The 12,338-nt window shown below is 45.3% G+C and overlaps 1 protein-coding gene across 1 annotated transcript in view; it reads right to left on the minus strand.

Annotated features, from left to right (window-relative positions):
- LOC117416021 (rho GTPase-activating protein 11A-like) overlaps positions 1–12,338 on the minus strand; it is a gene marked incomplete in the record, with an annotated part of 18,821 nt that continues 6,483 nt past the window's right edge. Inside the window, 11 exon segments of the mRNA XM_059026619.1 lie at positions 1–392; positions 3,476–4,294; positions 4,743–4,887; positions 5,195–5,306; positions 5,626–5,800; positions 6,439–6,497; positions 7,054–7,156; positions 8,434–8,514; positions 8,947–9,099; positions 9,511–9,674; positions 10,498–10,763. Of these exon segments, the coding sequence (XP_058882602.1) occupies positions 67–392; positions 3,476–4,294; positions 4,743–4,887; positions 5,195–5,306; positions 5,626–5,800; positions 6,439–6,497; positions 7,054–7,156; positions 8,434–8,514; positions 8,947–9,099; positions 9,511–9,674; positions 10,498–10,763 (2,403 nt within the window).

The raw sequence follows: 12,338 nt of genomic DNA on the forward strand, positions 1-12,338 counted from the left end.
GGGCTCACAGAATGGATGTAAAATCTGGTCTGTCTAAACCGCTCTGCAATGGGAGTCTCTTCCCTCTCAGTGGAGCTCGATAGAGGTGCAGCGACACTCCTTGACCAGGGTGAGGCGCCGTCTCTTGGCAGGGGGGCTGCGTCCGGGGCAGAGGAACCCCACGGTGACGGTGCTGAGGAGGCGGGGCTTGCAGAACGCGCAGGACCTGAAAGGCTCCTCCCCCTGGCCCCCCAGCCCCACCCCCCCAGGGATGTAGAATGAGTTGCACTGGCCGTGGCAGAAGCGGTTCACCACAGTCCTGCTGAGACAGCCCTCCTCCCTCAGCGTCTGGATCAGGGGCTGGCTCTTACACCAGTCCCGCCGCACGAATCGCCTCTCCGTCACGACCAGGGCTGGATTTGAGTCCAGGACCCCCCCCATTCGGGACCTCCCCCGGCCCGGAGCAGGGGGCACAGCCCTCCCGACCGCGTTCCCCACTCCCTGTCCGATCAGCGGCTCCTCTTGACCCCCGCACAGGCATCCCAGTGTGAGGAGCAAGAGCAGGGCGGGGCGAGGCATCTCTGTAGGGGAGGAACGAGGACATTATGAGTCAATATGTACAGCTGTGGTCTAAGGTTCTGCAATACCTAGAATTTTAGGATTGAGACATAGTTAAAAACAAATATATGAACATAATTTAGACAAAATGAGATTGCAACAGTTGTACAGTATTTCATGTTTTAGATTTTTTCAAAATGTCACATTTGTCCAGTTAATTTTGCATAGAATGAGCAAAACATTTCAGTAAATTAATTGATTATGTACAATATTTAACAATAATAAAAATAATAAGATTTCGGGAAATGCATTGAATTTATTATTAATAACAACAATAATAATAATATCAGAGAACCCTGTATAGATAAATGCATTTTTATTTTACTACACAATTACAAATATATATATATATATTTTTTTTGATGTGCTCCAAAAAGACATTATTTTTTCCAATTCCCTCATATCTACATATTACCAGACCAACTTATATATCATGATACAGTAATATTAACTAAAAAGCAATACAAAAAAAAAAGAAAGCAAGATTTTATAGGGGATTAAAATATAACAAATTAAAAAAAAAAAAACATTACCTGGTCTAAATAATAATACATAAGCCCCTCTTACCTGTCTGAAAAATGACGGGAGATTTCGATTCCTACTTGGCGAGTTCGAAAAGAATGTGGTACCTCCAGATTCGTGATCCGATGAAACACTGGGTCTCCACGCTGCTTCTCAGCTCCCAACCACAATCCCAGCAGCAGCCAGGCTAATCCTCCTCGATCCGGACTCGGGAATGTTCGGGAACATCCGAGACAATCTCTTCCAAGGAAAAGGAGGGTGAGAGGGATCTCCTTTGAGAGACTGCTTCTGCAATCGAATACTCTTCAAAAGAACAAGACAGCTTGTGTGTGTGTGTGTGTGTGTGTGAGAGAGAGATAGAGACACACACAGTATCCCAAGCCCAATAGGGGAAAATAAAGTTGTCAAATATAATATCTGGTCACCTGTATTGGAGCTCTATGCTCTGTGTGTGTGTGTGTGTGTGTGTGTGTGTGTGTCTGTTTGTATGTGTCTGTGTGTATGTGTCTGTGTGTGTGTGTCTGTCTGTCCCTGTCCCTGCTACCCTTGCACTGCGTTCTGTGTCTGTCCCTGCTACCCTTGCACTGCACAGAGGAATGGGAAGTGACTTCAGTACTGATCCCTTCTCCTGAGCTAGACTCGCTGCTAGACGGTACAGTCCCCTCTCTTTTATACTACTTGGGGTGTATAGGTGGAGTCTATTGCAGGCAGCTATGAGACAAGCAGCTTCTGTGCTGCCGTGTGTGAAAAAGAGAGGTTTTATAAACTGATGATCTTTAAAGTCGGTTTGCATATTTGATTGGCTACTTGCATGATGCATAATAAAATCAAATGATCATTTAACAAAAAAAATAATAAAATAAACTGTAATGAGACAGGGGGGTATGTATGCTTACCAACTGTAAAACACACTTCTTCATTCAAGAACCACTACAAAGAGTTGCCGTTTGTCTTGTAGCACGATGCAATCATTTAAAGTAACACACTATTGAATAATACCAGATGTATGCACTGCTATTTATATGTATATTTATACATCGCCTAAGATTTGTTAACCAGTTGGATGTTGTTTATTTAAATGGAAAAAAGGACAAATATTTCATAGAATGCATAACAATAATATTTTTTGCATTAGTGTGTTCAAATTACAGAGCCTCAGACCAAATTCTTTAAAAGAAAAAAAATCATTTTATTCTGAAACAAATAATAATAATAAAACGAATTAATATTTTGTGACAGGTTCTTGAACACAGCGAAATGTGTGCACTCACATCTATACATACATTTATAAATAAAACAAAGCTTTTTATATAATACAATGATAAAGAAAAAAACAACATTTATACATATAATTACACACACAAACAAATTCTAATCCGAAATAACTGTTTTAAATAAATCTCTAAATCACCCAAGTCTGTGAGACTTACAATCGAATCAGTGAGAGAGAGAGAGAGAGAGAGAGAAAATGGGAAAGCAACCAAGCCATTATTGAAATCTTTCAACAGCAAGTTTCACAAACTCCTAGATCAGCTCTTATCCTGAAAGGCAACACCAATAACAGTGATGAAACTGGGGTACAAACTAAACTGAAGTCAAGCTACAAGGCAGCACCAGCAGAACCGTCTGTTTGTTTGTTTTGTGTTGAAGAATGATCCGCCAGCCACGATGTCTGTGTCTGCTTGACTTTGATCGTTTTGACCATGTCATCCTGATGAAGTTATGCAAGAAAATCATCATAAAAAAACATTGGGAGTCGGTAGGGGAACCCCGTCATTTTTCGCAGCTCAAGTGAACTGCTTGAAGCTTCCATCCTTGACGTGAGAAGAGGAAATTTCGGGGACCCCCTGTATCACCTCCTCTCCGCCTCCAACACCTGACTCGGAGAAAGGTCTGGATGTGGGGGGCGACTCTGGGCTTGGGGACCCCTGGGGTCCTTTTACAGGAGTCTGGGTGGCAGGGGGTGATACAGCAGAACTGCCGTTTTGGGGCTGGCTGTGCACTTGAAGCACTTCCTCTTCATCTCCATCCATTTCTCCTCCTTTCTTCTGAGCTTCCAGTATTCGCATCACACTCTCATGACTCAGAGACCTCCCGAATCGCCTCGCCCCCTTCTTCTTTACAAAGCTCCCTTCTCCCGCCACGGCAGCGCCTCCAAAACGCTCCGCCACTCTAAGAACGGGGCTGCGCTGGAACAGCAAAGGGGACCGGGCCCCTGAAGCCCCCACGTTTGAGCTGGAGCCCTGCCAGGGGGACCAGAGGCGGGAGGAGAGCTTGTTGAAGCGGCGGATCCGATCGGTGACGGAGAGACGCGAGGAGGAGTCGGGGTCCAAGGAGACTTGGGATACTTTCTTACAGTCTCTCCCTGCCTCATCGTCTTCCACAGGAGCAGAAGCAGTGCTGCAGTCCATTCTCTTCTCCTCCCTCTCCTCTTCCTCTCCAGCAAGCGGGGCGACCAACTCAGGAACTACCATTTTAACCGGCCTGTCTCCCTCCTCCTTCTCATCCTCATCCTCCTTCTCCTTTCTCCTCGGGGGCCAGGCATCTTGCATGACCATCCGGAAAATGCTGAATTCCTCTCTCTTCTTCTCTCCCTCTCCCTTCTCTTCTATCACTCTCTCCTGCTCTCCCTCTCCCTTCTCTTCTATCACTCTCTCCTGCTCTCCCTTCTCATCTATCACTCTCCCCTGCTCTCCCTCTCCCTTCTCTTCTATCACTCTCTCCTGCTCTCCCTCTCCCTTCTCTTCTATCACTCTCTCCTGCTCTCCCTTCTCATCTATCACTCTTTCCTGCTCTCCCTCTCCCTTCTCTTCTATCACTCTCTCCTGCTCCCCCTCTCCTTTCCCTTCCTCTGCCTGTTTACCCCCAAGCTCTGCTATTCCCTCAGGCAGACTCAAGGATCTCCTGGGGGCTCTCTTGCCTCGCCAGCCTGATCTAAAGAGATCGAATGACAGCCAGTCCCTGTCCCTCTCCTCCCTTTCTCTCTTCTCTCGGTCCTTCTCCCTCTCCTCCTCCTTCCTTTCCTCCCAGTCCTTCTCCCTCTCCCTCTCGCTCTCCTCCTGTCTGTCTGGCTGCAGTGGGGTGTCCACCTGCACTGCGAGGCTGGTGTCAGGGGGGCTCAGCTCAACTGGGCTGGAGGTTAGGATGTGGGGATCAATGTTCGCCACTTCCAACTCTGAACAAGGGGAGAGGAGAGGGGGAGGAAGAAAAGAGGATATGGGGAGAAGGGCGAGGAAGGGGGGAAGGGATGAGGGGGGAGAGAAAGAGAGGAAAAAGAGAATAAATGTTAGGCAATAAAACCCCCACATGCATTAGAAATTATTTCCTTAGTTTCAGATACATTTTGTAAGTGTTGGGTTCCCTCTGCTGGTGGCTTTCTGTAACAATTTTCCTTTTTTTTTTTTTTTTTTTTTTTTTTTAAATACTAGCTTGAAGTATAGCAGGGTTGTCGAGTCTGTTTTTTTTAATAAAGTTGGTGAAAGACATTTCTAAATCCTTGCAGTTGAATATCCATTAGATTTTTTGCATGTGTGCATTTCCTGTACAAGCACACCATCCTCCATGACTCACAATCACATGACCTTATTGGTGAGACTATACAATGCTTATTAAACTCCACCCACCACTTCCTGTTGGGTCAGCCAGATGGGCGGGTCCAGAGGCTAGCTCCTCCCCTTTGAAGTGGGCAGGTCTATCTGGGCTGTCAATCACCCTCTTCCTGCCCAGCGTCCAACTGTCTGCCTCGAAACTGAGAGGCCCCAGTGCACTCTGGGAAGGAAAGAGAATATTAACAATAGCTAGGGTAAAATGACTCACTGTTTATCTTTCAATCGTGATGCTTTGATACATGATGTATTGTATCGTAAACAGAGGTCTGTATCGTTTGCATTGTGATACAAGACCAACATAGACAGGGGTGCAAATTTTGGTGCAATGGCACTAGATTCTAGCCCTAGGGTACCTCACATAGCCCTGAATCACAGTTAAAAAGGTCAGTCCATAATTTTATTGGATGCAGAGCTCCAGAAAAAGACAGGGCAAGAAAATCAATATTTCGGACTACACCCCTGCTCACCAGATCCCTGCTGCCGCGCTGTCCCAGGGTGAAGAGGCGCAGAGATTTCCGGAGCCCCGTGTTCCTCTCCACCTTCACGGGAGTGAGGAAAGAGGCCCGGCCCGAGGGGAGCCTGGGAGGAGGGGGGAAGATGAGAGGGGGAGAATTATTTTCATCACTGTACAGAGACACATATAGACTAGCCCCATTTACTGTGACAGACCAGGGATGGGAATAAGACTCCTACTGCACAGCAGGTTCGCCCATTCCAGGTTTTACTACCAGCTTGATTAGCCACAGTGCATATAGGTAACAAGCTGTGTGTGTGTGTGCGTGCGTGTCTTAATATTAGACTCGCAGTAAAAATAGGAATGGACCGAACTGATGTGCAACGGGAGTCTTATTTCCATCGCTGGTACTAATGTGTGCCTCTCTCTGCAGCCCCTCCTAACCTCGCCGCTTGTTTCAGGTCAGTGCGGGTGCTTCTCCTCCTCCTCTTTTTCTTCTTGGAGGAGGACTGGGGAGTGGTGCGTCGGGGTGGGGGGGCACCGGGCCCCAGAGTCCGCTCCAGGTAGCTCCCCGGGCTGCCGGGAACAACCTCACAAGGGTCCTCGGGGGCCAACAGAGCTGGGACACACACCCAGAGAGAGGGAGGGAGAGAGAGAGAGACTTTAATAATGTTTGTAATTGATCTGAAAAGCTCTCCATCAGAGAGCTCCTACTTCCTTTTGATGATGCAACATTAATGTGGATGAGAGTGCATGCGCACACGCACACGCACACGCACACGCGGCAGATCTGTAAATATAGTAAAGACTGAATAAATTCAGAATAAAATAGCTTCATGCTGCACTCATGTACACAGTGTGTGCAGCTGTGGCTAAAAGTTTTCCATCACCTCGAATTTTAGGATTGAGACCTAATTAAAAAAAAATATCATTTAGATCTTTTATTTAACATCCTGTAAATCAAAGAAACCACAAAACAATATCGCAAAAATCTACTGGAAGCCATAATAGTAGTACAGCATTTCATGTCAGATTTCACATTTTTCAGTTTGGCAGTTTTTCGTTAAGTATATGGGGAAAAACTACAAAGCTGTGTGCAATTCAATATGTTAACGTAACATTATTCAGCAGGTTTCTTTCCACTTGAAGCAAAACAAAGCAACTTATGAAGCAAAATTAGTTCATTCTATAGAGTGATGCTAAACAGCCATAGCTGTGGACTCTGTTTATTATTGTGCTATGAATGGCAGATCTCACCTGCTGTTGGGGAGAGACACAGGATCTGGGGGTCGTGGCTGGAGTCCTGCACTGACCGCCTGCAAAGAGAAACACACACGAGAGGGAACATCTTTTTCTTTGATAAAGTCTGTGTTGTGGTGATTCACGACAAGAGTTCAGGAATAGCTGTTCAGTGTATTTAGAAGCCCCGTCCCTATGAGAACACATTATCAGCAGCTACACTTAGAATCACACTGAGAGTGTAGATCTGCACTCGGAGTATCATCCACAAAGCATTCGAAATGTTTACAGCACAACAGGGTCTAACAAACAGCATGACAAGCAGCTTTGTGTCTGTTTTTATTTTTTTTATTGGGTGGCTGCCTCTGATCGTGTTGAGAGTGTGTTTCATTCTCTTGCCCTCCCTCCTCCCTCTCCCCTCACCCTGTACCTCAGTTTTGTATCAGTTAATCTGTGGTGTGTTGGGTGTCTCTTATAATATGTTTCTAAGTGTTGGGTGGCTGCCTCTGATCGTGTTGAGAGTGTGTTGCATTCTCTTGCCCTCTTTGTATGACACGTACAGTAACGGTATATCTGAATAATAATATTATGTTAAAAAAAAAAAAAAAAAAAAATTGTAATAAAAAGATTCACCTCTTCTTCGCTGAGCTCTCTGGCCCAGGCACCGCCTCCTCAGGGGCTTTGCGCTTGGCGGTGAATGAGGAGTGAACAGAGAGACTCACCGCCCCCTGCAGGGCTGGAGGGAGAACAGCAGGCGTCACACAATTCACACAAAGAGAGTTTACACAGGATGAGAACTGAGACTCCCATTGCATAACAGTTTGATCCATTCCTGGTCTTATTACGAGTTTACTAAGAGACACACCTGAGCTAATCAAGTTTGTAGTAAAACCTGGAATGGGAGAAACTGCTGTTCAATATTATTCCATATATATTACACCTTCATTATAACAAACATTCGGCTATATCAAACCTGGCCCCTGAATCAAAAAAAAAAAAAAAAAAGCACACACTGTCAACATCCCGGTCTGTACGCACAGGATGCCACCTCCGCAGTGAAGTCAACTATTTTGTCTTAAGAAGCGTGCGCTGTGTAACTATGCCCTCCAAAACAAAAATCTTCTATATTGCAACAAAGCTGAAAACTACATTGATCGTTTCAAAAAAGGAGCAACGCAGGCAAATCTCTCTCATGAATATAGGTTGTCAAAAAGCACTCTGTTTTGGCTTGTTCAGCAGCCACGCGGCAAAGCAAAATTGATTAAAAAAAAAAAACCACACACAACAAAAACTTGAAGATCGGATGAATTTTTCACGTCAAACTTTTCATGTCGGGTTGATTTGGAATAAAAGCTCAGTTTGGGATTCTTGCACGCTGGATTAAGATTTGGTCCACTTTGAAACGATGCGTGTCAGACTGATTCTGAATAAAAGTTCAGCTTCAATTCGGGATTTGAGATTTTTGTACTGCGTTTCAATTCTTTAAGAATAGGATAAAGCAAAGGCAGAATTCTGCATGCATGAGAAGAACAGGTGCGTGTAATTCGACTTTTATTCACAAGCTCATCTCATTAACTTACTCCAACAGTGTATCGTTCATTTTGATTGTCTTTTCGCTATAACGAAACCCCTCAATATAATGAACAAAAGGCTTGGACCCCAACAGGTTCGTTATAGTGAGGGTGTACTGTATTTCTATTACATGAGGAAATGCTTAAGGAAAACTGCTGGGAATCAAAAAGAAAAATGTTCTGTAGGTACACAAAAATGTAAATAATTGATAAAAAAAAAAAAATTATTAAAACAGGACGTTCACGGACCAGTTGTCCAAAACGACCTGATATTATTTATTTATTTATTTTTAAAATCAACCAATAACGAGACTCCCATTGCACTATGGTTTGATCCATTCCTGGTTTTACTATGAGTTTAATGGGACACACTTGGGCTACGACATGAGATAATGTGTGTGTGCAGATCTGGAGAGACATTCAGCGAGTGCTCTCCACTCACCACACTTTTTGTCCAGTTGGATGGGAGTGTTTGTGGGGGTCCGGGTGGTCTTCAGTTTGCTGAGCGCATCGACGAAGATCTCTGCAAAGGGAGCAGTATCAAAAAGACTTTATTCAAAGGCTTACATAAAAAAAAATAACCTTAACAGCAAGTTTTTTTTTTATCGTGACAACCGCAAAAGCATTTCACCGGATATGTGCAGAAATGCGTGAAGCGTGCCGTACAAACTAGGGTGCACGAACCGACTGTTCGGTTATTGGGATGCAATGTGAAGAGTGAAGAAACAGCTGCCTGGGTTTGTGTGGATCGCTGCTTTTCTTAGACTCTGTGGAGGACAACAGCGATCCACACAAACCCAAGCAGCTGTTTCTACACTTCTTCACCTGTATAAAATCTAAAGCAATTCAAATGATCAAGGATGGAAATAAGACTCCCTGAACACTGCTGTGCAACAGGAGGCTTATTGCCATTTCCATGCTCAGCGACATTGTCAGCGGTGTGATCTGGCAGTACCTCCCACGCTGCGCCTTCTCCTCCTCTTGGTGGCACTGTCCACGTGAGCATCCTCGCTTTCCTCCATGACCTCACCGCTGGGAGTGGCACACCCTGGCTCCGCCCCCGACGGAGACTGCGACACAGTGTCCAGGATGGACGAGGGGACAACGCCTGAGCGGGGGGAGGGGGGGGTGGTTAGGAGAGAGAGAGCGAGAGAGAGCGAGAGCGAGTGGACAACAAGCTCACTGTCCAACATTCAATTCATTCAAGAGAGGCAGTTCAGAGAAGATATTCCCCCTTTACTTCCTCCCATGCTCTGCAAGTCTGTGTCTTGAACCCAAATCTCCTCCTTGCCCCCTGGCTCACCGACGTGCTCAGTGTGTGTGTTCAGACCAGTTGAACTGATCCCCGACTCACCAATGCGCTCCGGGGGCCCCCATCAGTGTCGGAATGTCTCAGTATTAAACAGTTGAACCCAGATCCCCCTCCCCCCGGCTCACCGATGCGCTCCAGGGCCCCTATCAGTGTCAGAATGTCTCAGTATTAAACAGTTGAACCCAGATCCCCCTCCCCCCGGCTCACCGATGCGCTCCGGGGCCCCTATCAGGGTCCTCAGCACGCTGGCCTGCCTCTCCAGCAGCCGCTCGGTCCCCGCAGTGAACCGGCCCCCCGCCCCGGGACACTGGAACAGGTTTGGTGAGAAAACCAGCGCCAGACTTCCAGCGCTCATCCGGTTATCAGAGACCCTGAGCGGGGAGAGAGGGACAAATCGGCAGCCACCGTTAGAGCCACATCAATGACAAATAATACATACATATACACACACACACACACACACACACACACACACACATATATATATATATATATATATATATCTTGTTACAATTACAGCTACAGTTATGCTGCAGTAATTACAATGACCGTATATATTCTCATATGAACCCCACACCCTCAAATAAGCTTTGCAGCTGTTTCAGTCAATTTTAAATAAATGCTGCTGCCTTCATTTGGAAATGTACAGTGTAGTTGCAATGACCCAGAACTGGATTAAGATGGAGTACATATGCATTATGGTGGGTATGTGCATCCGATTTACTGTAACTGGTACAGTTATTACTCTAATTGCCACCCACTGGAATGAATACATTACAGAACACATTGTCAGTTTGAGACAGTATTTGACCGCAGGTCTGCCATGAATCTCTTTCACATTGCCTTGGTTTACAGGGGGGGGCAGAGAGTTAGGGTTAGGGTTAGGGTGTATCTAAGCTGTCAGCCACTCTCCTGAGGAAGGTGCAGAGAGTTAGGGTAAGTCTAACCTGTCAGCCACTCTCCTGAGGAAGGTGCAGAGAGTTAGGTAAGTCTAACCTGTCAGCCACTCTCCTGAGGAAGGTGCAGAGAGTTAGGGTAAGTCTAACCTGTCAGCCACTCTCCTGAGGAAGGTGCAGAGAGTTAGGTAAGTCTAACCTGTCAGCCACTCTCCTGAGGAAGGTGCAGAGAGTTAGGGTAAGTCTAACCTGTCAGCCACTCTCCTGAGGAAGGTGCAGAGAGTTAGGTAAGTCTAACCTGTCAGCCACTCTCCTGAGGAAGGTGCAGAGGTATCGCAGGACTAGCGCTCTGGCTGCGGGGAGCAGGGCGGTGAGGAGCAGCGTGGCGTCGTGGCGCTGGTTCTGATCCGGTAAGCCCTGGGCCCGACAGAGGGGAGCCTGCAGAGAGAGGGGCAGGAGGGGGGAAGGCAGCTCCCGGAGGAACTGCTTGAGCAAGGCAGCAACATCGCAGGGCTGGGGGTCCGAGGAGGAGGACAGAACTGACTCGCCCTGCTCTAGACGAGACTAGGGGGGAGGGGGAGAGGAGAAGAGGAGAGTGTGTATGGGGGGGGGGGGTATTGTATACGTGGAATTGAGAGGAGAGAGAGAGAGAGAGAGAGAGAGAGAGGGGAAAGAAGACGGAACAGTCAGTACCAAACTGAACAGTTTATAAATAATTTGTCTTTTCTAAACACTGTAAACGAGCCTTGCGGATAGGGATCGTTTTCTCCCTTTTGAATTCAGAACCAGACACAAGATTGAAGGTTTTAAAGCGCAGACGCGCTATTTTTAATAACAAAAATAAAACGAGAAAAAATGGAAACAAATGCCGAGCTCTTACGAGCACTATCTAACACAAACTGGAACCTTCTCTAATAAGTCGGACAGCTAAGCTGTTTACCGGCACAAACGAAACAAAACAAACACAGCTTAAAACACAAAACAAAAAGGTTTACACGCTGCCTTTGTTCTTTAATTTCGGTGGGACACACGCGCACAGTCGGGCTTCTGCACACACAGCAGCAGCCCAGAGCAGACTGACTGCCTTCTTTAAATACCCTGCACCTGGCTCTAATTTACAATGTCAACCAGGTGCAGGGAATAATTAGCATTAAACACGATTAACAAATTAAAACACAACAATTAAACTAAACAAACGTGCATGTGCACGTGTTTTTGGCAGGGAGGATTTTAACCCCCTCCCTGCCTGGTTAGAATACATTTTAGAAAAAAAAAAATATTATAATTATTTATAATTTCATAACTGAATACGCCAAGAAAGACTTCTGGTTGAAACACCAGTCAAAAGAAGTCAAAGTTTACCAAGTCTCCCGCTACTGAACATCTCAAATATATATATGAAATCATGAAGACAGCAAAGCCTTTTGACACACAGTGTGTCTTCATCAGGTGTTTTAGAATCAAGTGTTAATCCACACACAGTGTAATTATACAATAATTAAACTCAAACAGTGATATATTAAAACCCTTTAACATACAGCCATATATTCTGCTATATGTTACATATCACATTACACAGTTAACTTAAACACAGTTATTCAAAACTGAAGACCGGAAGAAGATTCTCAACCCTGGCCACCTGAACATTCAAGCTGGCATACAAAGATGAATCTTTTAATTTTAACATTTTTGAGAGATCTGGACTGAGATCGAATGTTTCATGAAGTCCCTGTGGTTTCATAGATTTTAAAAATATAAATCCAGAACGGCTCACTCCTCATTAGCAGATTAACTGTATTCCAACCCTCCTCAGAAACTGCACTGCTATAAATGACTTGAGGCAGAACCGCGATTCATGGCTTGATAGATTCTCGCTATTGTATAATCTATATTGTTATTGCAGCCTTATGTTCTGCTATACGTATTTCGTAATATATTTTTGGTTGTCCTACATAAACTCAGCTACAAGGGCATTTAAGCATATATACCACATGGTTTGTATTACAATTGACAAACCTTGTATCATGTTACACGCAGAGTGTGGATGATTTAAATATTTGGTACTGCGTGTGTTAGAACAATGAACACATCCTCCACACCGAAGGTTACCATGCACTGTTTTAGTCCGTCAGTTGTCAT

This window comes from Acipenser ruthenus, chromosome 7 (assembly GCF_902713425.1).
Source record: "Acipenser ruthenus chromosome 7, fAciRut3.2 maternal haplotype, whole genome shotgun sequence".
Taxonomy (NCBI): domain Eukaryota; kingdom Metazoa; phylum Chordata; class Actinopteri; order Acipenseriformes; family Acipenseridae; genus Acipenser; species Acipenser ruthenus.